The sequence below is a fragment of the Falco punctatus genome (genome assembly GCF_963210335.1).
Source record: "Falco punctatus genome assembly, chromosome: 2".
NCBI classification, from domain to species: domain Eukaryota; kingdom Metazoa; phylum Chordata; class Aves; order Falconiformes; family Falconidae; genus Falco; species Falco punctatus.
In genome coordinates, this window is record NC_137581.1 from 33,406,935 (window position 1) to 33,432,991 (window position 26,057).

Genomic DNA, 26,057 nt, shown 5'->3' on the forward strand with positions numbered 1-26,057 from the left:
CGGAGATGCACTGATGTTTTTTTTTTGGGGGGGAAATACACAGCCTTGCAACTCACTATTCCAGCCATTTTTTTTTCACTGACAAAGGGAGGGGAATATAAAAAGTGCTTAATTTTTGTGTATGAGAGAAATATGACCTTAATATCTGAAACAGCCAAGAAAAACTACTTTAAAACGTCTTGAAACCAATAAACTGTACAGCAGCTTGTCAAAGGCAGTTTGGGATAAATTATAAATGCTACTACTTGGTCAAATAAAAAAAAAAACAAAACCCTGAAAAAACATAAATTATGGGGAATGTTACACCATAAGCAAGGTGGGTTGTCAAAACTTCTTTTAAGTAACTGTTGCAGTTGAGCCATGAATGTCAGAGGGGCATTGCTGCTGTCTTAGCTCCTGCCTTTGAGAGTCAGGGATTTGGTGGAGAAGTGAAGAACAGTCTCACGGGCACCAGGGTATGCTGGCAGGAAGGGAAGGGATCATATTAAATGGCACCATTAAAGCTCGCAGCTCTATCTTTACTAGTTTAATATCATAAATTAATCCACATCCTCCTAGAATAAGTCTTCAAAAAGAAAGAGGTAATTGGATATAAATACTTTCCTTCCCAAACCCTGAATTACAGTGATATGGTAGAAGGCAGCTTTTTGCACTTTGATCTCTTTGCATGATTTTCATTCCCCTTTTTAGCTTAGTCTCAGGCCTTATTCTCTCATTACTTTTCGACAGCCAAACTGTGCTTTCTCTACTTCCTAGCTTGTCCTCTAGCCACCCCCTGTGGCCCTTTCTTCTTTTAAGAGGCTGAGCCTTCGCCCCTCATTATTCTTTGTTGTCTGCTCTTTTCCTTGGGCTTTCCCCACTATGAAGTCAGATGAAATATTTGTGCCCATGCGTGCACATAAACCCCTGCTGAATGCTGCAGAGAGGTGGGAGCTTGTTCTGATACATGGAGCCAACTGCTGCTTAAGTGCATTTCTGGTAAACCTGCACCCCGTGGCTCAGCTTCTGCTGAGCGGGAGCAGTGTAAACTCCTACCCGCATAATACACTGTGTAGATAAACCCCTTTGTTTTCTGCAAGTGGAACTGATGTGTTTTCATCACTCTTTTGATCACCTCGAGTCTCTTACATACTCTGAACCCTGTCCTGCCTCTTTGCCGTCATGTGAGATTGATAGCCCCTTGAGACAGCAACCGAGTTTTGAATTAAGCCTAACAAAACAGGGCTTTTGTCCTGATTCAGTGAGTCGCATCTTAGGCATGACAACAACATAAATACGCCCAAGGAATTCCTGGTGCCTGACAAAGGCAAGGCTGACAAGGAAACTGAGGCTCGGGCTGAAAGCAAGTCGCCTAGGTCCATCACAAACAGCATGATTTTGCACACTTTTTGGACAACTTTTGAACAGGCTGCCTAAATCCACAAGGTGTGGTGCCCTCAAGGTATGGGGTGGGACTGCCAGCACCAGTGCTCTTCCCAGTAGGCAATGGTCTTCCTCTGCTTGAGCAAGCTGCAGAAGTAGTTGTCTGCCGTACAGAACATTTTGGTTCAAGGAAGTGATTTGATTTGAAATGCATGAGATTTGAGGTCAGCGGTCTAAAATGAGACTTGAATAAGAAAAGTGATGGCGTATGCTAAAATTTTCTGAAAATTTTACCTTTGGTATTTCTAGCCAGCTCCAAATACAACAGGTATTTCTAGAGCATTTGCCAAAAATTCCTGAAGAGCTGAATCAAAATGAATACTGGGTTTGATATGAAGCTATTTGCTACAACAGCAGAAAACTGACCTCACTGATGAAGGCACCCCATTCTAATCCTGGTTTTCTGCAGACAGGAAAAATAAGACTTTTTCTTTCCTTTTAGTGTCCGCCCTTATGTCTTGATAACTCCAAACGAAACCAGAAGAAACCAGTTGCAGCAAAGTAAGTTGAGTTGTTTAATATAGTAATACATTATTTCTACTTGAATAAGTTTAGGATTTTGTGCACTTTATTGCCCTAGCAACTTTTATCCTCATTTTTACAGTGCTTTTATATGTGTAGCTGTGACAGTGAAGTCAGTGCTATGAGCATTCTCCATCATCATGTAGGCTTTTCTTAAGATTAATTTCTCATCTGGCTAAACTTCATGCAGAATAAGTCTTGTTCAGGAAAAGGTGCTGGAGCTGTTCAAACTGGTTTCTACAAGACTTGGCTGGAATTAGCTCTATCCCACTTTTACAGGGTTGAATTCAGATTGGAGAATCCAGTTTTGAATGTTCTCCAGGTTAGGGGGGGAAAGAAAAAAAAAAAGGCAAGTAAAAAATATTTTTTAAAATACTCCCATGTGGAGACTAAAGCAACTAGAACCACTGATGGCTGTTTAATCTCTATTTAAGGATTGTAGGTGGCTCTTTTAATGAAGCTGGTAAAGATAATTTTAGACAGAAAATACATGTGGATATAAGTTCACTTTTGCTTGGCTTTGAGTCTTGCTGGTGAAAGTAGCTAAACAGGGACACCCTGAACCTCTACCAGAAAGATTAAGCATATGTTAAAAAGCAAAGTTACAGCAAGAGTTGGCTGTGAAAGAAATCCCGTATGCAGGGGTGACCAAGCACCGCAGTCCTAGACTCCTGAGTGTTTATTTGTGCAAGATATGAAAGCTGAAGGAGTGTCAGTCAGCACTCATCATGTTTTGAGCCCTCAAGGAAACAGTGCAGTTAAATCCTTTCTTCTCAAACATCGTGAGTTTGGTTGAAATGCTTCACCAGCAGGATGGTGTGGGGCTGGGTTTCCTTTGGTTGCAAGAAAGAAAATGAACTGCTCCTGAACTAAACCGTAATATTCTAGAAGGTGGAATAAAAGCAGATCATCTTAAAGCTGACTCTGACACTAACAGCAAAGGTGCTGCTACTCTAATAAAGATCTGTTTTCACTTTGTGCCACCAGCGTGCAAGGTCTGAAGCATGCTAAATATTTCTCCCTTGGATACTGGCAGAAACAGGGCCTCACTGAATCCAGTCTCTACCTAAGTGTTTGTTTTAAAGGTGAAATAACAAGCTGGTCTCTCTCTTAGGCCCCTTGCACAGGAACTGGCTTTGTCTTGTTAGAGGAGAGCTGCTGGTGGTGTCAAATAGCTGTAGCCTGCCTTTAGAAAATATGGATCATGTTGGTTTTAGTAAAAGTGAAACGAGCTCCTAGAGCAACTGAAGCACCACTGTAATACACAGCTCCTCTTTTCATAGGCTTTGTTGGCCTGGCTATTGAAAGAAATTGTTGGGTTTTTTTCCTCTGTCAGTCGACTCAAGAGAGCATTTTAATCAACCAGCCATCCTAGAGCATATGGCCGGTGCCCCTGGCTATGTTGACTAGACTTCCACCAGCTAAACTGGGAACTTGCCACCCATCTCACATGTGGACACCTATGTTGAAGTGTCCTAATTTGAAGCTGAATCATGCATTCCTCCTGTTTTTATTTAGGGAGCATGTGGTCGGGAGGGAAAATTACTTACTTTTCATTTCCCTGCTGAGGGGCGTTACACCACAAGCATTTCCCTCCATGCAGCAATAACATCTCAATTGTAACAACTTCTGCTTTACCTGCAGGAGTAAACACTGTGGCATTTACCTACAGGTTCCCAGGCATTAAAAAGCAGTCTATTAGCAGTCCCTTAGCTGTTCTTAGTTTTGCTTTTGGGGTTGAATCCTAGGGTTTGCTCACCATACAGTCTCAAGTTAGTTAGGCAAAACGTTTGCCTTGTTAGTTGATCATTGCAGTGGCTGTGTCACATCCTGGGGGATGTCTGCATCCCTTGAGAACAAGTTTGTCTGTTACTGGATGGTCTTCAGGGTTACATACAATTAGCGATACTGCCTGCTTTTTAGTATTGCCTCTAACATCCATATATTTGTTTCTTTTTTGTACCTGCTCAGTTGCTAAGAAAGAGCTAGATGACCTGGAGTGGTGGAAGGAAGAGCACAGGCCAGGGCCAATTAAGTTGGTTCCACAGAGACTGGGTAAGACATGTAAATCAGCTGTTACCAATTGCAAAATTTTATTTTCCAGGACGTGAGACGTTTTTCACTTTTTCTCACATGCTACTTAAAGAGATTCAGCGTCAATAAGGGCTAATATGAGCCTACTGTATGTGCTCTGTGCTTCTTGATGGTGATGGCACTGAAGAAACAAAACATTTTCGCTCAAGAAATCTGTTGAGATCAGTGTAGAAAATCTATACTAACATTTGGGCAGAACAGGTGGATTATCCCTCCTGCTGGTGACATTGTCTGTGGCTGCCTCTGAGGGGGTGCACACTTGGCATTAGTGTGCAGATGGACAGCATGTGTTGGAGACCCTCCAGTTAACCATAAGAAAACTCCTCTGTTATGGGCCAGTACGGCTTTCCTGATGCTGCCACTTGAAGGGACAAAAGTGGTCCCTGCAGCTTCAGGCATGCAGGCTAAATGTGCATGAGGCTCTGTATAACCAATTTTATAAAAATAACACGAGACAGGTAAATGAAAAACAGGATAAAAAGCTACAGGAACTGAAGTCATCCTGAACAAATGTGTTTGGTAAGATAACCAACTTATTTTCTAGACAGGTGCGAAAATCTGTAGGAGATCTCTTCAATTGTAACCACTATAAAACATTTAATTCAGTGCTATTTGGGAGTTAGTTTAAAAAAAAAAAAAAAGACAAAAAACTCCCAACCCGCCCTCAGAAAATAGGACTGCAGGTTGTGCTGAAGCATGAGGAAGATTATTAGAAGTGCTTTTTAAGTACCAGTCTTAGACCTATCTCATTTTAGTATCTTTCTTTAATGTCTTTGGCACAAAAGATAGGAGAAAGCTGGTGAAACTTACTGACAAGACAAAACTTGAAAGCATCATCCATATAGAACATGATAAGGGTACTGTGCAGCAAAAATGGGATGACTTTGAATGACAAAATCCATTCTGAAAAAGTGTATGAATATAGTGATGCCTTTATTAGTTTTGTAAATCTAAGGCTACTTTTCCTTCCCTTGGCTGTCATTGGAGAATCTGGGGTGCACAATGCAGGCTACTGTCTGCCTTGACCCGGGAACTAATTTCTTTCTTTACCGTGCTACACAAGGTAAGTTTGAATTGGTGTCCTGTGTATAAAAATAGATAGCAGGTGGGAGATGGAGTAACTTAAACTGACTCCAACCCAGATTTGTTTTTGTGGTCAAGGTGATACCGGTCCCACATGTTTGTTTTGCCCTGCAGCTGGAGTTCCAGTTGTTTGCGGTGATGAACCTACCTTTGCAAGTTGGTGTAATGCCCTGAATTCCCACCATCATGAGCAGTTGTGTGGCCAGACATGCTCTTTGTGAGTTCATATGTACTAGCTGATTCTTGCCTGTGAGCAGTTCCTAGAAGATATGCTTCTTTCCCAAGAGGACCACAAAGTTTTTTGCTGAAGAAAGTGAAATCTGGAAACAGAAATTTGGTGTGTGGTGTCCATGCAGAACGCCTTCAGGTTGGCTACGTGACTGGGGATGTGGTGGCAAACCTGCAGTGACTGAGTGTGGGGAGTCTTAACTTCTTCTGGTCCCATTGCATTTAAAAATATTCTTGGGAAGGAAGCAAATTAAGAAAAAGAAAAAAAAAAGGGGAGGGGCAAGAAAAAGCTGAAAGAATTCAAGAAGGTTTTATGAGCTCTTCAGTCACTGTCTAGATGCCACTTAGAAAGACTTCTGGAGACTGAGACACATGCACTATGTTCAGTGCATCTGAAAAGAGGGAAGGTGCAAAGATTATTAGATTTTATCATTCCCACAGGAATAAATTTGGAACAGAAGAGAGCCCAAGGAAGGAGAAAAAAATAATAAGTGGCGTCTCTAATTTCACAAATAAGTTACTCATTAAGATAAAAAGGTATCCTGTGTTATTTTCTCAGGGTGATTTTAAGAGACTACACATCGAATCTAAATCACCAGAGAATTCTTAAAGTTGAAGTTTCTTAACTCTCATGCTTTCCATAGGGAAATTAATATTGTGGATTTCAACTCTGTAATAGTTGACTGGCAAACTTACAGGTACCACAGAAGGATGAGAACAATGAAAGGTGCAAGTGCTGCCCTCCTCCACAGTACATGCAGCAAAGTACAGTGAAGACAAAAATGTTAAATGTTGCCAATGAAAGGCTAGAAAGAAAGAAAACTCAAGCATCCAGAAGGTTTCAAAATGTGTTTAGTAGCAATTTTATTTCCCAGACCTGGGAGGAGACACACTACAACACCAGCTGTATGGTTATTGCTGCTGTAAGCTTGTTGCTTGTATACTGTATGGCTGATCTTTCTTGAGAGTAATTTTATGGAGTTATTTGTGTGCATATAAATGTTGCCATGTAGAGGGATGAAGCTGGGTTAATGAACATTGATAATATACAGCTGTGGGCTGGCTTCAGGGGCGGTGGGTTGGCTGATGTGGATAAGGTGCAGCTGTGTCTGGTTCCTGTAAGTAGTTAAATAGCTCTAAGGGGTATGGAAGAGGAGCTCTGGATGAAGAGAGACCTGGAGGAAGCAGAGGGAGGAGAGAAGCGAATTCCCTGGATGGAGGAGAGACAAGAAGGATGTAGCAGAGGCAAGAAGCAGGGTGGACTGGCCTGAAGAGTATGAAGAAAGAGCATGGACAGTAGATGAACTGTTGAAACCTTGTGGGGGATTGGTGGTGTGCTAACTACTTATTGAAGTTAACCTGGTATAGGATGGTAAAAGCCTTGTTGCAGCTGGCTAGTTTTCATAGTGCTGCAACATTGCCACACTTGGAGAACTGATCTTCCATTCCCTGAACCTCACAAAAGCACCTAAAGATTAGTTAACTTCCATTAGTAAGCAGAGAAAGCTGCTTTTGGTGAAGAGCGATCCCTCCTGGAAGACCTAGTATAGTTGTCTTAAGTTTCAGACACCTCAGGTAGCACAGGTTGGTCCAGCTGCTACTGTAGAGCTAACAGCCACATAGTGGAGAACCTCTCAGAAAACCATAGGTGAAAATACAGATTTCATCGTCAGAATGTCATGGTGGGCATTTTGCAGCAACTGAGGGAATGAATTATTGGCTTTCCCAAAGCAAGAAAATACTTTGGAAAATAGTAGAGAAGAATAATAGAATCAAGCCCATTCCCTCCATCCCTTAAGACTTTTATTACCACTTTCTCTGTGTGGCTGTGGTTTTTTGTTTGGTTTTAATTGAAGAATGAATATTACAGCCAGAGCTTTAGATGCTCTCAAAAAAGAGCCTGTGCTTTTGGAAAGGGCACCTTCTGCTACCTGGATGTGAATGTGAGGTCTGTGGGAAAAGGCTTTGATGCCTATTTCAGAAAGGGAATTCTTGCTTGAGCCCCAAGACATGACTTTAAAAGATACTAAAGATAGCATCCTATTAGAGTTGGCAGACTCCAAGCTCCTAAATTTGATTAAAGTGAAACTTTTTGGCAATAAAATTTCTGACTTTGTATGCGTGTTGGTGACAAACTGAACAAAGGTGGGAAGAGCTGAATCTGAAAAAGGAGACTCACCTGCAAAGCACGACTGGTTTTCTGAAAATGGAATGGTGTCTCAGTAAACTGATCATATACTGTAGGGCATATTTGCTGGTAGAGTGATGATGATACAGTGGATGCTCTGTACATAACAAGCTAGTGCTTTTGATGGATGGATGAAATGATTCAAAAGGTCTCCTATCTGTTCTCTTTAATGTCAGACAGCTACTGTAATTATGAAAAATTTCCTGTATATGCATACATCCAATCTGTTACATTGCTTTGTTCTGAAATGACTCGCATTTGAACTTAAAATGCTCATGCAAAATGCAATTTCTGTGTTGTTTTTTTTTCAAGGTGGAAAAGAATCAGAGGCTCAAACAAGGCAAAAACAGCAAATGATGCTCATGCAATCTAAATACCAGCAAAAGGTCAGAAGGAATAAATTTGTTTGTTTATTTTAAGAATTTAAAAAAAGCTTTTCATGAAGTGTTTCATATGACTATAAAATGAACTCACAGCTGCTTGACAAAAGAAAGTCATGAAACCTGAAGGAAGCAGCAGAAAACTAGAAACAAATGTATTGCACCAAAGAAAATGAGAAATCTAGCTATAAATATGTAGAAACCCATATCACAGATCATATCTAAAATGATAACAGTACAGTTGTAAAGCCACTTACATGCCTCGCTGTATCTTCCAGCATGCTCCCTACAGTTCGACTAATTGATCAATGTACTACCCCATCCAGTGCTTATATAGAAATGTTGTTCGTGTTATAAAAGGTATAAATGCTTGTAAGTTATGAATCAGCTCTGTGATTGCTTGCATGGAGGCCCATTTATCAGTCCCAGATTTCTCAGTCTCCTTAAAGCCAATATTGGAGTAGCTGGTGCACAGCCTGCTTTATTCAGTGTCTCATTTTAAGAAAAAATTCTGGAAACTTTCCTCAAACACACTTCAGATTTGAAAGATGGGCAGTACAGGAGTTAAGTTACCTTGTGTGTTCTTTGTATGCATACATATGTAAAATAATTTTTTATGTTTATATCATACAGCACAAGAGAGAAGAGTATGTAAAAGCAAAAAAGGCAGCTGAAGAAGCTGAAATCCTCAAAAAGAAAGCAATTCAGAGAGAAAAGGTAAATACAGTTACTGCAGAATTGGAGCCACATAAAAAAAAATTATTGTCTTGATGCTTGATTTTGCTGAACTACGTGGAACAGGCTAGTTATATCAAACAGTAGACCTGGATTGCATCAGGGAGTTAGGAAATCCAGCCCTCCTCCTCTTGGTAGCTGGCTGAAGGATGCCTGACCTGGTGTTCTTTGGGGCTTGAGCATTCCTTTGGGTCTTCAGAAACTCCAGCCTTTCAGTTGCATCCATCCTGAAGAGTTAGCAGAAAGGGAGAATGCTGGGGTCATGATTAGTGTTCCAAATACAGGCTATATAGTTCACTTCGGCATGAGCTTTTTCTGTAAGATTGGACTGTGGCAGATGGCACAAAGACCTTATAGAAATCCATAATTGCTTGCTGCATACACGGGAAGAATACAAGAAAATCCAGCCTGTCATGGTTGAAATGGCATCCAAATTATGAACAGGTCAGTGTAGTCTTATCTGCCTTGTGCTGAGTGCACCCTGAAATTCAGATGTCCCTCTAGTCCCTCTGGGGCTTGCACACCCAGGTATATCGCTAGCATGAAAAATCACTTTTCCTTCTAATATTCACCATATATTGATGCCAATGATAGCTCACTTTGAAATCATTGGGTTTATTTTGTGTGCATTTGTTTTTTCTAGTTATTCTCACAAAATATCTTCTTGTCCTGGGTGCTGCATAAACCTTTGTTAAAGTTCATTCATGTCTCCTTGGTGGCAACCAAGTAGCACTTGCCTAAGAATGTGATGTGGAATTTAAAGGAGAAATGAAAAGAGGGGGAGAATGATACCAATGTGTACAGTAATAGTGAGAGAAAGGGAGATTTCAAGTTTGCAATTTTTTTCTCCACAACAGTAAAAATTATCTTCTGCACGGAAGCTGAATGCTGAGAGTTAATTAAAAAAGCATCACTACTTGATGGTGTACAAGGGCATGCATGAACAAAAATAGCCTTAATTGCCTCTAGGTAAGGGTTAGTCTGCTCCCAGTCTTTCAGTGGTTAGCATTACTCTTTCAGGATAAGCCCATACATAATAGCTCACAGCGGCAATAAATACTATCATGTGGAAATGTCATTAACAGTTACCAGATCATGGATAGCTCCAGAAGTAGTGATGATAGCAATGGTAAAAAGAGGATTAATTATATTTTATTTGCCTATTAAATATATGTTGTTTGCCCGTGGGCATTGGACAGGAAAAATGTTGCTATCATTTATAGTTACACCTAGAAAATATATTGATGTATCAGTTTTGTTTTCATGCTCTTTACTTTCCTTACTTTCATTCCCGCAGATTATAAAATCTTTATAGATGATGTACATAGTAAAACTGTAACTATCAGTTTCTTCTAAAGGAGAATGCAACATTGTGGCAAACATCTTTTCCAAACAGACTGTTTAATTTGAATAAATAAACATAGACCCACAAAGCAAATAAACAAAACAGAGGAGCATGAAAGAGAACTCTTAATTTGAATTTGTTTATTTGGATTCTCTTCCACAATAGTGATTGAGCTGATGAAGATTTCTGCTTGGAAGATGTTTATATGTTAAAAATTCAACTCTGTGTTTAAGAAAAGCATGCTGGAAAGCTACTACAAGGTGTCAATTTGGCTATGTCACCCTGCCTGCAGATGAAAGGTTTCTGAGATCTGAGAATGACAGGAAAGGGATCCTAAAGAACTGGTACTGTATGACCAACCTTGGGCCCTGCCTGATTACTGCAGGAGAGGAACTTTTTTAAAGAAGTGATTTGTAGACAACTGCACCTGCAGGGCATCAGCTGAGAGCATGTCTTTCAGCAGATTCACAAACCTTCTGTTCTTGCACACTAGTCCTTCTTTTGCTCAAGGTTATTATTCATTCAATAAAAACCAAATTGTGTGACAGGCTGAAAGGAAATAATGGCTAGCCAGCTTTATCAGCAGGGGCCCTGAAACTTCTGCAGCTGGAGAGCTGCTTTGCCAACAAACATGAATGGTGAAGCCCTGCAGACTAATGCACAGTGACTAGGTCAGGTGCTGGTACTCAGCTCAGTTCTTTCTTGATTGTAAGGTTGGTGTACTGTAAGCCAGTGGTGCTTATGAGCATAGGATCTGTTTATGTTGGTGCTTTAATGCTGGTTTTGCAGAGAAAAGCGGTATCCACTCTCCTGTTACCTTTGTGACCAAGAGAAAACTGGGTGTCTGCCAAGGCAGTACCCAAATGTGGAAGATCTGCTTTACCATTTGTATGAGTCCACCTGACTGTCTCTGTGATTCTTTAATTAACCATGAGGTTAGGTGCTGGAATACCTTGTGCCTGGCATCTACCTTGTCTCTCTTCAGCTCCCAGAAAGAGGAAAGATGGACCCCTCCCCCTCATTCTGTGTTCCACAGGACCAGTTTGTGTGAACTGGTATGCAAGTCTCCATGGTTCCAGTGAATGAGAGTTGGGATCCTGTGTGCTTTGTGTGAGGCAGCTTGTTCTGGGACTGCTTTGCTTTGTTCATGGGATAACCCTGGGCTGCATGAGTTTGGCTATTCTCCTAAGCTAGTGATCTCTGAGTGGTCACTGAAATAATTTTGGAGAGACTTGGTAACATTAGCAAGGAAGTCCCTATTTCTGCATTTGTCCCTAGTGCTGAGATGCACGTCTCATCTGCAGAAGGTGTGGGAGTAGCACAATTATTATTTGCTCATTAGTAGCAGGCATCTGCGGTTCGGTGTCCTTTCTGCAGCCCTTCACATGAAAGATTTTGACCAGACCAAACCATAACTTCCTGTGTGTCTTTGGGGTGAAAGGACCATCAAAGTTCCCAAGAAAAAAAGAAGTGGCTGATATTTGGCTTTTTTTTTTTTTTTTTTTAAGCTTTCTGCATTTGTGCTGTACACAAAATAGCATAACTTCAGCGTACTGGATATTTATGTTTCCTGTCATTCAGTCTCTGTTCCTGTTGCCCTGCCTTTTAGCCTTTCCTTGTATATTCTAAATCTTGACTAAACATTAAAAGATTTGAAAGATTTGAAGTGAAAAGGCTTAGTGTAATTCTATTGCATGCAACTTTCTTTTGCTCTTGCATTATGTGGTAACAGTCCTGCCATCTTTAGAAACTCTCCTATTTACAATAAGCTGTAATTTTGTTTTATTCTTTATCAGATCATGTGCTCTTTAATTTGACTGTGTTAATCAGCATGAATGGCCTTTTTTGGGAATTTGTTAAAACCAGGCACTTTACAGACCTTCTGCTAATGCTTTTCAACATGTTTACCTTCAGTATCACAGCTGTTCCACTCTTGGCTTTGTTTATGAAGACCATGCCAAATGTGGAGTGCTTTGGCAATGTCTATTGATAGATTGTCATTACTTAGAGAATGTCCCAGTCCCGTTGCCTGTCATTTGTATGTGTCCTAAGCAGGAGGCCCAGGGTAAACCTCCAGAGCAGAAAATAGTCACACCAGCCACAAGTAAATAATTTCAATATGCTGGTATACTTTTCAGGCACTGTTCTGGTGGTAGAATAGCTGTAGGATTTTTTTCTTCTTTTTTATCTGCTGGGAGATGGGGGTGATATTGAAGGACTGTATTTATAAAAGTTAGTATCAGTGTGTTGTTCTAGCTAGGAGCTAGACCACAGCAAATCCGGTGATCTTTGAATTTGAACTTTTGGGAGCCTTGCAGTATGATGGTGGATCCCATGTCAAATGCTTTTTGAGAGGTAAAGGCATCAGCTTGTAGTGCTGAGCAGTGGCGGTGAAAAGCCTGGGAGCTATTACTGGTGTCTTGAGGGTATCAGCGTCACCTTTGACAAAAATAGATGCCATCAGGTTTCCTTTCTTCCTCTTTCCTTTCTTTCCCTGTAAATTGTTACGTTGCACAGGTGAGTGGGAGTCTTCTCCCTGAAAAACCATCTGTCTCTGGGTGGAGGTGTTAGGAGCAAACAAGATATCCCTTGAACACTATCAAAATTTACCTGTACTGTGGGGTGATATTCCTTACTTTAGTTTGATTATTTTTTTTTTAATTGCATCAGTACTTCATACATTCTACCACTGTCTCAGCATGTCAGATGACTGAGCAATGGGACATCTTATTCAGAGATTTGTCTTTCTCCTTTTGTTTATTTTTCCATTGCCTTTCTCCAAATAACTTCTAAGTCATTTGCCTTCCAACAGTTTATAGCATTATACTACACAGTGGCTCTTTTCCTATCTGCAGACATCTGACAGGATTTTTTTTTCCTCTTAATTCAATACATGCTGTGGACGAATTTGCACTTGTTTTGCAAATTTCTTCCAGGCAGTCATTCTTTATCCAATTAAAAAATACCCACCCTGAAATCACTGAAGGCAAAGTAATTGAGTAACTGCCAGCAGAATTGTAATTCTTCTGAAACGTTATTGACTGCAGCGCAGGAAGAAAATTATTGGGGTGGGGGTTACAACCCTGTTCTTAACACTGCTTTCCCTCTTACACCCCCACCTCCCACCTATTCTACCTGGCCTTGCACAATACCTCCACCCAGGTGCAGTGTCCTATCCCTCACCTGGGCTCTGACCAAACGGGCCATTCCCACCCACAGCTCCCTTCTCACCTCTGCAAGGTATTGTCTGAAATTTCCCAGGCACTTCGTTTCGAGCAATGTCTAGTTGCTGGGTTACCAAATATTACCTTTTTTCATTTTGAGGGTGGGCGATGAGCAGAGTGACAGTCTGAAGTTGCAGTTTGCTCAACATGCTAGTCGTCGTGAACCTCGGGTGGGAGCTGCTGTTGGAGCATCCCCCCACCAACTGCAGAGGGGGAGCTTGTGCTTAAAATATAGCAGGGCTGAAATCCCAGTTTGGCACTTCTGTGCTTTTAATACACTGAACTGCCTTTTGACTGCTCTTCACACTGAACCTGCCTACAGCCTGTGTGTCAAAAAAACCCATTTGACTAGTCTTTGACTGGAATTTAGCTTGAGGTACATATTGCTGTTGCTTCTCTAGTTTCTGATTTAGTTTCATGTTTTATTCTACTTGAATTTTGGGGGTGGGGCAGCATAGATGATCCTTCCACTGGAAACTATGTGCATTTTTATGTTAAAAGGCTTCATCACTTGTGTGGTATCCAGATTTCCAGAGGAGTTTTGTGTGTCAAAGGTTTGGTTGACTTGCACTGGGCTTGGTAACTGAGGTAGAATAGCATTGATTAAGCACAAATGTTTCCCACTTCCATCCATCTCAAGACGTGTTCAGCTGGCCAGTACCTAATGCTCCTCAAGGCCACAGATCTACGTGCAGAGCTACAGGTACTCCTGTCGCTGTGCTTTCAATGCTACAGGACTATCCCCTGCTTCGGTGCGGTGATTCGCGTCCTCTGCCTTCCTGCTAGGACCAGTGTTGCAGTAGTTGTACCAAGAGCTGGTCCCAGCAGTGCCATGGCATGGGAACTGTGAAGGCTCGTGAGACCCTGTGTGAGGATAGACCGGTCTGCCAGGAGCAAAGTAGCATTTTCTATTTCAGATGTCTCTTGACTGGGAGCTATTTGGTCATGGCTAAAGACTTTCAAATTTGAGATTGGGTCACTTCTGTACTCACCTGCTGCTATAGTTGTTTGAAAAACCAGATTACTGAAATACCTGAATTGAAGTAATCAATGTTTGTTTCTTGCATACTGCAAATCTCAAGTATGTTTTGTTGTTTTGAATGCTGTAGGCAGAGAGACTTGAAGTTAAAAAAAGGCAACAAGAAATACAAAGAGGAGAGATGTTCCTTGAAGATCAATGTTAGTAAGTAAAAATTGAAACTTATTACCTAAAATTCCTCATCTGCTTGTCCTTCTGCTTTGGGATTTTGTTGGGTTTTGGTTTTTGTTTTGCTTTGTTGTTGGTTTTTTTTTTTTTTTTTAATTTGTTTGCTTTTGTCTGGTTTGGGGCTCAGAAAAGGTTTGGCTTCTGTTGCTGTTCTTTCACTTTTTGACATGAAACTTTTGACTTCAGGGCAAGAGGCAATGGGCACAAACTGAAACATGGGAGATTCCTCCTGAACATCAGGATACACTTCTTTTTTTTTAATCTAAGGGTGACTGAGCATGGGCACAGGTCACCCAGGGAGGCTGGGAGGTCTCCATCCTTGGAGATATTAAAAAGCTATGGGCAACTAGCTCTAGGTGGCCCTGCCTGAGCAGGGGGTTGGACAAGATGACCTCCAGAGGTCCCTTCCAACATCAACCACTCTGTGATACTGTGAAATATTTGAACCCTCCTCCATGCCTTATTCTGTGAGAAACTGGGTTCAGTAGATTTCTCTTAGCTTCTGAAAACATAAATTTTAAAATGAAAACTGTGAATCATAGAATGACTTTGTGCTTTCTTTCTGTAACTAAATCAATATGTGATCGTTCAATCCAAGACTAATTATTGAAACAGGATCTAAATTACATCTCCACCCATTTATTTTAGTGACTAGTAAAGAAACTAACCCACACAGAAATAATGAGGGCTTCCTATATTTAGCACAGTCCTACAGCTTAAATGTAGAGATCTGCTGTGAAGACCTGTTTCCCAAGAATCCCTCCTTAATGTCAGATTTAGATATGGCTTAACTCCCGACATAATTAATTCCATTGGCAGTGAAGTTCCTGCCTTGCCAGTTCACTCTACCCCATTTATTTATTTTTAACTGATACAAACCAGTTCTATCACATAATTAACACACAATGCTGTTTAGTCACCTTTACCTTTTTTTATCTTTGGCTCCTGAAATTACTCACCTGTGTTCTTAGCATGATTGATTGCTCCTTCCTCCTCTGTGACCTTTAAAGAGGTCACTTTTGTCCCGTGCTAGTAGCTCCAGTTCCTTCATCATTTGCCCAGTCTCTGTTCTCTAATGTATAGACATTTTAGTGCTTTCTCACTGATCTCAGCCGTGTCTTTTTCCTTTCAGTTCTTCCCATTTAGCTTTAGATACACCTCTTGCTTTAAATACATTGCCAAATGTTTGTCTCTAGATATTGGTATTTTCCCTGCTGTTTGTCCTCTGTTGGTCCTGGTGTGGATTTCTCACACGCACACCCTGATTCCTCAGGATTTCTGAAGACCCTGCACAACTTTATTTCTCTGCTTGTTTCTGACAGACTAGACACCTTCAAGCTCTTCAAGCCTAACTAAACAAGAACCTTTTCAGTGCAGGGTCCTCAGTTATGGGACTTTTTTTTTTTTTCCAAGGGCATTGTCAGGGTTCTTATCTTCCTATTTAATCTGGGGGTTTTTGTTTTAAGGCTTATTCAGTTATGAACAGAGACATATTACTTCCTTTCTCTCACTTTCCCTGTCTGTACCTTTTTTTTTTTTTTTTTTTTTTGGCTTAGGGTGAAATGAATTCTGCTAATCAGCACTTTTTCCATTAAAAGTAAGCTTAGTTCTGTCAAAAGCAGGCCCAAACCCTCTGAAACACCTTCATGTGGGCAAGTAATTTGGTTCCCATGGGGTGCAGGAGCTGAGGCTGAGAAGGAGACTGGCTTGCAGCCGTTCTGTCCACTGATCTAGGAAAGCCTGGTGAGCATTCAGCAAGTGTTGTCTTAGGTAACCAAACTGACTGATGCAGCTGAGGGTAAAGATGAACTGTCGAGCTCCATTGCTCAAGATCATGTTCAACTATCAGAAGATTATTTGTATGTACTGTGTATTGAACATACCACCAGGAGGGCCCTGCAGATACTGCGCTTGGAGGAAATGACCTGAAAACTACCTACAGTGAATTTTGGTTAAGCAAAAACATCCCGTGCTGTACGGAGTAGCGCTAGTGCCTTCCCTGGTCCAAAGGAATCCCTTGGTGGGCAGAGGAAGACGAGTCTTTACCACTGGATGTTGTTGAGGTTGCATTGCTAAGATACATTGACATTATGGAGCACAACATCCAGGAGTAATGGAAAGATAGTGGGTGACATCTCAGATCTCGTAAAGTAACTCCACTGAAGTACTGCCAGTTATTAGAGACATGTTTGTGTAGAAGTGCTTGGTATTTAAAGATGTGCTTTTGCCTATTATGCAAAAATGAGTGACTCGCTGCTTCCATCATCTAAGACCCTATGTCTAGAGGTGAAGAGAACAAATATGAGGCTGTACTCCTTTCCTCGCTGTCTCTGCTAGAGTATTTTGACCTTCCCTGCTTGCTGGGAGAGGCGGGGAGGAAGGTCATGCGCTGCATATAAAGCAAGGACCTCTGCAAAGTCATGGCCTTTGGAGCCATTTCAAAAGATAAGCTGCCTGGTTATTCTGTCCTCTGTAAGCATCTGTAGCTGCAACATCACAGTTTTCCTGAGATCAATGTGTACCAACAGTCTCATTAGCTGAGAAACCTTTTAAAATTGATCACCGCCTCTAGTTGTATCAGCCTCCACAGGTACAGCCCAATCAGTGCCTCTCTTGTATGAAGTGCCGCTTCTATTTGATAAGTAAGGACACTGAAGATTTGCATCTCATTAACATATTCTGACAATAAAGTATGATGCTACCCAGAAGTTCATTGTTCTGATTAAATTCCTGTCACTATTAAAACCAAGAACTTCTCGCTGACTGAAATCCCCTTTCAAAGGGTGTAACATGAATTAAGTGAATGCCAAAAAGTAAAAGTTGTCTGCAACCTTATCCGCTGCCTGCAGCACACAGTTATTTGCTGTCTATTGAAAGCCTTGTTATCTTCTTTCTGTGCGTACAGCTGGCCCTTGAAAGTCAACTCTATCTGTTATAGTTACTTGAGTATACGTTTGTGTCTTATGAGAATGGGGTCTAGATATGCATGCAGGGTGCTGTGGAAAAGTCTGCGAGCTTCTCTTTTTTGGGATCAGCAGCTCCTCTGAACCAGGTGGACTCAAGCTCTATTAGGTGACTAAAATGGACAGTACTCACAAGGCATCTCCTAAAGTAGCTGAGTAGAAAAACCCTGAAGAGCACACAGGAGCAGACTTTGGGGTGGGGGAGTTGCTGCATGGCAGGATTGCTATGGATTGTAGTAACGGAGGAGATGCAATTGAGGGATTTATTGGTGATGTGTTGCCACGGTTCTGCCTCTGAAGATGTCAGATCTAGAAGATAATGACATATGCACGTTTCTACCAGAAACTACTTACACATGAAATGGAGTCCTTCCTTCTGAGTAGCGGTGTCTTGGATACATTTTACACTGGTGTCCTGTGGTAGAAGCTGTGTTTCTGTCAAGGGTGCATTAAAAGGGAATGAATGCTTGCGTAGTTCATACTTTGCAATTGCTAATCCTTGTAAGGTAAAGACTGAGTGTCCATCTTTCCAAATGGGAATGAAGAAGAGGTTAGATGGGTAGCCCAGGACTCTTAAGGACATCCCTCTTTAGGACATAAAACCTGTTATTTAAACAGTTGTGAGGGATGGCTACCTCGTGACTTGCTTTTCTCTGTGGCTTGCTGTGCAGGCTGTATGATTCTGTACCTATCTGTAGTGTTTCCCACCATATGATTTTAGCCCAGCTCTCTAGTAAGGTGCTTTTATTTAATTTGGATTTGACTTCCCAGAAACTGTAGTGTTGGATGTGGTCCACTGCTTTTCTAATAGTCATCTACCTATTTATGTAATGGGAAAAGCAGTCTAGAACACAGGGTTACTTTTTAATAGTACATGATGGATGTTGTATCACTTCATCCTTCCCCTTGTTACATACTCATGCTTCTGTTTTTGTGAAGGTTGTACTCCTGTAAAAATTCCTGGCACTGTTGCACTAGGGTACATGTGTGCACTCAATATATTCTGTTCAGAATTTGGAACTGGAAACGGAATTTGCCAGAGTGTCTCTGAGTGCATATTCCAAACACAATGCAGGAGGTTCACCAAACCAAGCTGATGTACATTTGCCTGCCAACTCAGTTTTCTCAAAAGTCATAAAATGTAAGAAAATAAAACCTGAATCAAAACAGAATTTTTATTTATTTATCTATTTTTACAGGATAAATGCTAGTGTCCTTGCCAGTTTTCAGTCCCCTATGATGTGTGGTTCAAACAGCAGGCTGGTAACAAATTTTCCCCACAGAAGTGCAAATGTAAACCTGACCAGACTTTTAACATAGCTTGCTAGAGAGAATGAAAGAGGACTCACACAAAAAGGGTTTGCAGCCTTGAGAATCTTTTGTTTGCTTCTTTTCACCACAATGGTCTTCATTTTGTTCATTTGCTCCTGATTATTTTAAGCATTGTCAATTATTTAGCTAACAGGCAGAAAACTAGGCTTTTATAGACATCCAAAGGGACTCTCTTGAGTGTAATAATGAAGGCAGTTTATTGAACGCCTGTGAGGTTGCTTTCTAATTGTATGCATTAATCTGCCCATGCAAGCTGGCTGAAAATATAGAAGCAGATTGCACATGCAGATGGAGCGCACAGAATGGAAGATCTATGCAATAGACTTATACAAAACTGCACTTCCCTTAAAACTGGATTTATGCTTATTACTTTAGATAATAAATTAAACTTACATCTAAGATAACTTCCAAGAATATTGGATGAGTTGGTGGGAGGAAAAAATACCTTAGCTGTATTATTTTATCTAGTCAGGAAAACAAAAAAAGCAAGTTGGTAGTTGGTTGACAGAAAGATTAGTTTTGGGTGTGGATAGGGAATGATGAAAATAATTCTGCTGAGAAAGTTACCTTTTTTGAAAAAAAATAATATTTCTATGCTTGAAGCTTTATACCTAATATGAACTACTGCCACGTTTTTTGTTCTTATCCTCAAGAACAAGAACTTGTCAGGCAAGAAAGCCTATCAGCCAAAGATAGTACAGTTTTGATCACTATCATTAGATTTGTCCAAGTCCTCGTTAGTATGCTTGTACATTACTTCCAGTGAAGTCTGTGAATGCTGCGTTAAGCTTGGTGTGTGGCTACCAAAACAATCTGTGCTGGAAAGCAAGCGAGCTAAATACCCAGAGGATGGCCTTTCTTCCCAGTAAAGGGCATTGCAGAAGAGCCATCAACATCATACAGGCATTTCACATTGTAATTTTTCACATTATAGCTTCCAGCAAAAGATAAATCCCACACCCACATGCACACCAAAAAATGGATGTTAGTTCATGCTGAGAACTTTGCACATGGCTGATGTTTGTTTTTATTTTTACCCAAAAGTGGACTCTGTCCTGCTGGTGTGGGTTAGAGTTGACATATAGGAGAACCAGAACCCATGTAGAGTTGAGGGCACGTTTGTTGCTGACAAATGGAGATGTTTTTACTGCCTTGCCCCTTGTCATGGCCCAGCTTTAGGAAACATGGCAGTTACTTGTAGCCTTCTGAACTTCTTTAAACCTTGTAAACTTATTGCTGTGGTAAATCTCTGCAAAGAAGAGGGGATGTGAGAGGGCGCATGTATACCAGCAAAAGCCATTGGTGGCTCCACTCGGGCTACCTGCAACTTTCTTAATGGCTTAGTTTTGAAATACGTACCTTTGGTGGGATTATTTCCACAAATGGTATTACTGGCCTCCCAGCTTCATTCCCACTTTAGCAACTGATTTTCATTAGTGAAAATCCCAACTATACCTCCCTTTGGAGTCTCTTTCTCCAACTCCCAAGATGGAATCTATGGGAAACCTCCATAAATGGACAGCAGTCTCATCAACCTTTGTGACAGCTTCTGTAATTTCTTCTATTTTAACATTTGATGTTTGTTAGGCCACATGATAGAGGAGCAACAGCGGCCCTAGTACCAGCCAGCCTTGTGTGTCATAGCAAGTGCCTGACCAGGATGCATATGGCAATGCATAAAGCAGAGCCCTCACTGAGGAAGGAACAAGGGCATCAGTAAGAACACACCCACCACGGACCTTACCGAAACAAAGGGCAGCTTTTCTTATGGGTGGACTTTGGTAGTGTTAATCAACCGATCTTAATTTCTGCAAAAGCCAGGGAAGTTGTTATGCTTCACCAATTAAGTAAGCTGAAGTGGGGAGCAGTGTAGATATGCTTGCTGGCACTGCAAAAAGATGAGTCTTGAAGGAAATTCAGTTTTAGTTTTTGGTTTTGTTTTTGAGAGGGAGAATCCTGCTATTGTTTAAAAACCATTGTGAAACTTCTGGGCAGATGTGTGAAAATAACATTATGTACGCATTATGCATGGGTTTTAGTTTTTTAGCTTAATTGGAAGGAATGTTGAAATATAACTTTAGCATTGCTTGCTGGCAATGACTTTGGAAGCTGATGTGTCCATGTCATTCAGCACTGGGTGCTACTGTTGTCTTAGTGACTACTCCTGTTGTCTCCTCTCTGAAATGGCTGTAATGATTTACTTGGCTTGGGATTCTTTATTTTTATTTTATATTACTGTTTTTTAATGGCTCTTAGCATACTTGCGAACATTCATTAGAGCAGAATTCTAATGCTGGAGATGCTGCTGATGCAGCTTGGGAAAACAAGGCGTTCAGGAGCTGTCTTGTTTTCAGTAGTAATAAGAGTGGCCATTATCTTTTAAAAAATGTCAAGAGAAATAAATAGATTTATGATATATGCAAAAGTATTGTGCTGCCTTTTTTTTCAAAAGCACTGGCATAAAAGCCAGTATATTTTTCTGTGTCCTGGCATTTCAATATCCATCAATTAGAGCAAAAGAATTACCTGCCACTGGTTTCATTGGGAAGAAGTAATGAACGTTACAAAAAACCTTTTTAATTTATGCATTTTTAATATTAGTCTGTAAAACAGACTTAAAGCCAAGAACTTTATATATAGGCCAAAAATTTATTTTCTTTACATCTTTGTTCTGAGGAATACAATCTCAAATTAAAAGCTTAGCAAGCAGTGCTGTGTGACTTGGGTGGAGGAAGATGCTGGGGCCAGAGCCCCTATCCTTACTCACGTCCCTAAGGATGAGTCCTTTTCAATACTGGCTCTTCTGTTGGCTTTATAGATGTCACAGGAGTTAAGACCAAATGACACACAAAATTAAAGACCTCTGCACAGGATTTTAGATCTCGGGTCCTGCAACAAGATCAGTTGTGGGTCTTCATATCTTCCACAGTTGCATGCTTGAGTCAACTGTGGAGCTTTCTGCTTCTTGGCTGTCAAGGCTGGTGACCCTGTTGGAGCTTCGGAACTCCTACCTCGGTCATAGGAACCTAGGCTCACTCCAGCTTTTATATCTACCCCCTTGCCTCACCCCAGTGGGAATTTGGGCAGCACACACAATACAGCGTCCCAAACAATAAGAAATGGGTGTGGATTCCCTGATCTAGAAGTAACTCGTGAGTGCAGGGTGCCAACTCTAAATCCCTAAATTGCACCATTGTCAGTGGAACACGTAGCAAATTCATGTTTCTGCATTTTACGTGTCCTTGTTGAGCTTCAAGTATATGCTTTTATGTAACAGCTTTGAAGAAAGGACTCTGTCTGAAGAACAGTTGTGAAATGTAAAGCCGTATCTCTGAGGACCCCCACAGAAAGCATCTGCAATGTGGACTGATTTCCACAGTCATGCACTGTCCCTTCCTAGCACGTTACTCAATGTTCCTGGCAGCAGAGTCAGTATTTTCCCATGACAGCATTAAAGAGTTTTTCAGCCCCCAAATCCAGTATTGTGCTTCACTCCCCCACAGTTGCGTCTGTGCTAATAAATTAAACACTGTCACTTACTTTCCCTTCTGAGGCCAACAGACCTGAGACCGCCTGCTTCCACTGCCAGCAAACTTTTTCACCTCCAAAAATGGGGCTGTTACATCCACTGTGCCTGTTGGGAGTCACCTGTGGTTGATACTCTTTCCCAGACAGCAGCCAGAAGCTATTTGGAACAGGTCAAGACTATTGCAGGAACCGTTACCACAGTATAGATGGCTGAGTTCCTCTGCTGAGAGTATTGCCTGGTCCTACTAAACGTTCTGGTATGGGAGTAGCCTGTTTTAATTAGCAGAGCGAAAGGCTCATTGCCAATGGTGTAATGGGAAACAGGGCTACTGAGAAAGGCAAAATGCCATCATAAGATCACTCCAGTTTAACTAGTGTTTCTGAGTGGTTGTCTTCCCTTCCGCCTGATGCTTAGGGGTAGTCCGAGCTCAGGTTAGCAGCCTGTTAGGAGGGCGCCATCTGCTTGGTTCATTTAAATATTGGATCTCCTTTTGCCTAGCTATTTTTGAAGGGTATCAGGATGCTGCTGTATTGAAATTAATTTCTTCAGCTCATGTTCTTCATTCCTTAATATTAATTAGTTTTAGAGGAACACATTTTATTAGCATCTTTGATTAGCCCTTGAAGTTCTAGCAAGCGAGTGAGATGTTGCTCCAACTGTCTGAATGTGGAACACCTATGGACACTTTGATATGCTGATTTCCTGCTGGAGATAATGCTTTCCTCTCTGGAACATTAATTGAACTGTCATCTCTCCCTTTCCCTGCAGCATGGCTTATGCTGTGCTCTGCATTGTTATGACTATAGGTTTAATATTATGAAAAATACCATTCAGACAATATTTTGACAGTCTGGCAACTCCAGATGTATTGCTGGGTTTCCACAGAGATGATGCATTAACGAATTAACATATGTGACTGACTTGACTGAGTTTGTCTTTACTCGGGTTCGGAAATCTGAGTCCCTTTCTTGTGATAGAGACACTTTGTTAAGGTATTAATTAGTTCATCTGGTGTAGTGGGTTTTTTCTGTATTCAAAGGTAGTGCACAGTCTTGCTGAGAACCTTTATTTGCTTCCACTTTTGTAACTGTCATTTCTAATACCAAATCTGAGTTAGCTTTTCACCTGTCAGTGTGCTGATCTGGGATATGCAGTGTCTTAACCCTCCACCCCATTTTTATGCAAATAATGAGAACTTCCTCATACTCCATGTCATTTTTTTGCCATCCATAAGGAATTAGGACATCCAGGTATACCCCCAAGTTGCCATATTTCTTTGCAGAGCTTTAACCTGCTCAAATATATTCTAGACTTTCTGCAGGAGTTCTTAGTCTTTCTGGTGTAGAAATAAATTATTTTAGCAATTTTAGCATGGGTAGAGAAACACAAAATCTGCAATTTAAAACTTCAAGTTCCGCAAATTATTCTGTGCAATCTCACCACTCAGCCACTCATCTTTCATGGAAAAAAATGTGTGTGCTTAGCACTTGGGTAAGAAGACTATTAATTTATTTAACCTTGATATACAGGTGCTTTGTAGAGCAGGGAATCTTATGTTTCACTTGGTTCTTTCTGTATTGTGCATTGGCTGAGGTCCATGTTAACTACCCGGGTAATAGAGGAAAGGGAGTGAACTGAGAATGCCGAGACTCAAAAAGCATGGCTTGCTCCAGCTTGAGCAAGTACTCTGTACCCAAAGTGGTAACATGGTTTTGTATGGTGTAGAGTAGCAGAGAAGAACTTGTGAGTTCTTGTTATTTTTCCCCACTTCTCAATATAACCACTGACCAGCAGGACATGTTCCAAAAATGCATCTATTCACCATTTCAGATCATGGACTGAAAGATAAAAACACACTTGCTAGTCTGTTTCAGCAGTTAGTCATCATCACTCTTTGGCAGCCAAGGCTTTTTCTCCAAGGTTAAGTAGCTGTCTTTGGTAACAGCATCTTCTCCCCCACAGAGCTAGCTGGTTGCCCTCTTAGCAGAGTAAATTTTTGTGTTGAATGCCTCTTGAAGCACTCTTTCTGCTATCGCTTCAGTACTTTCATGCTTTCCAAAGCTGTATACAGAAATAAAATTTCCTCTAACTCTATTCCTTTGAGTGAGCAAAGGCTTGAATAGATATGCCTGGGACTGCAAGTTAGGAACTGGTTTCTGAACACAGCACTGAATCTCCCATACTTAACATTTTTTTATGTTGTTGCTTGTGACTTTGTTTAAGTGTGGTTGGTTGAAACTGTGAGCAAAATGACGCTACTTTGAAAATCTGGTTTGTAACGGATGTGATTGGAAAAATGAAATTGCCCTTTCCAGAATGAGAAGTGACAATGTTGTGCAATTCTGCTTCAACCAAAGGCAGGCATTTTTTTATTTTTTTTTCAATGCTACAAAATGCTTCAAAATCTTTCTGCTTGATTAAGTAACCTGTTGTAAGGCTGCATTTATTAATCATGAAGGAAAAAATCCTTAAAATAATATTTTAAATTAATTATCTGAGATTTATAGATCTGGTAGAAGGATTTCCAACAATTCGGTGAAGCAGTTGCATCCTGATGAAATCCAGTGGTATGCAATTCGGTGGTTTAGGAGCTTTACAGTAAGGGAAGAAAGCATAGCCACTGTAGACCCCAAACATGCAAATGACAGCAATTGCTTAAAAATTCCTCACCACAAACATCTTATCTATGATATAGGTTCTTTATCCTCTGTCCCATTTCATTCTGTCTGTCTCTATAACCTTTTGTTCCACCTGTGATGGTTTTCAGCAGTCACATGATAAAACGTCTAGGCTAGATTCCAAGGGTGGAATAAAAAGCTGTATTTATTTTTATGGAAGCACTAACAATTCTATTTGGATTGGATTTCTTCATAGCAAAACCAATGAATTATTGAACAGACTGGACTTGGGTTTGCCAAAGAGTGATTCCTGTCAGATTGCTGATCGTGGCCCAGAATCTACAGCATGGGTAAGCAAAACCATGGCATGTGCTATATTTTCTGTCAGCTTTCCAGGTGCTGTCAATAGTGTAATAGCAGAATATTCTAATTGAGCTTAATTGCCTAGACATAACTGAGTGAGTATCAAGGAGTCTTTCTGGGTGAGTGAGTGAGATTGCCTACATTGTCTCTTACAAACCAGCAGAATACCCTACATAGTTGGGGATTGCCTTTATTATTCACAGATCTCTCTCTGATAAATGAGAGCCAGATTTATATTCTAAGGTCAGAGCAGAATCTTAAATTTGCTCTGTACCCATCCGCTGGTGGCAAGCTTTTATGAAATCTCAACTAGTTCATGTCAGCAGATGCTTTACTGCATTGAAAATCTAGTCAGAAGAGAAGCTTATTTCTCACTGCATCCTAAAAGTGATTCCATAGACTGCTTGGGGACTTTGTCCCAGTTTGAATGAGCCTGGTAAGTATCAATGTAATTATGAAACAGATAAAGTATTGCATAAGTTTCGTTATTTTAATGGCCTCAAAAAGGCTTTTTCACATACGATTAGTCTCTTTGTGTCTAAACTAAGCTTTCCTGCTGATGTAAAAGCTTGCAGTGAGGAATACTAACCCTGAGACAGAAGTATTTCTCTTTGAGGGAGGTTTGTAATTGGGGGAAGACAGAGAGCAGGCAGCCAAGTGGACAGAAATTGTCGTTACAGGCAATAGTCCTTAGTCAGCAGAAACTTGGAAGTATTCAATCTGGGCAGCCCTCTTGTATACAATCTTGAACACCAACAGCTGAGTAAAGGGAGGAAAAGATTTACCACGATATTTCCTCAGAAGCCTTGGAAATGTGCAAGGAC

At 40.8% G+C, this 26,057-nt stretch overlaps 1 protein-coding gene across 4 annotated transcripts in view; it reads left to right on the forward strand.

The window, feature by feature from the left end:
• Window positions 1-26,057, forward strand: part of EPSTI1 (epithelial stromal interaction 1) — a 48,726-nt gene that overhangs the window by 8,839 nt on the left and 13,830 nt on the right. For 3 of the 4 annotated variants that reach the window (XR_013926246.1, XM_080376815.1, XM_080376814.1), the window contains exons 2-7: window positions 1,865-1,923; window positions 3,916-3,999; window positions 7,850-7,923; window positions 8,551-8,634; window positions 14,331-14,404; window positions 25,127-25,220. Coding sequence is in view for 2 of the 4 variants with exons in the window: in XM_080376815.1 (XP_080232941.1) it covers window positions 1,865-1,923; window positions 3,916-3,999; window positions 7,850-7,923; window positions 8,551-8,634; window positions 14,331-14,404; window positions 25,127-25,220 (469 nt within the window). In the remaining 2 variants the exon portion in view is untranslated. The remainder of the gene's footprint in view (window positions 1-1,864; window positions 1,924-3,915; window positions 4,000-7,849; window positions 7,924-8,550; window positions 8,635-14,330; window positions 14,405-25,126; window positions 25,221-26,057) is intronic. The other variant, XR_013926245.1, reaches the window with a different exon arrangement.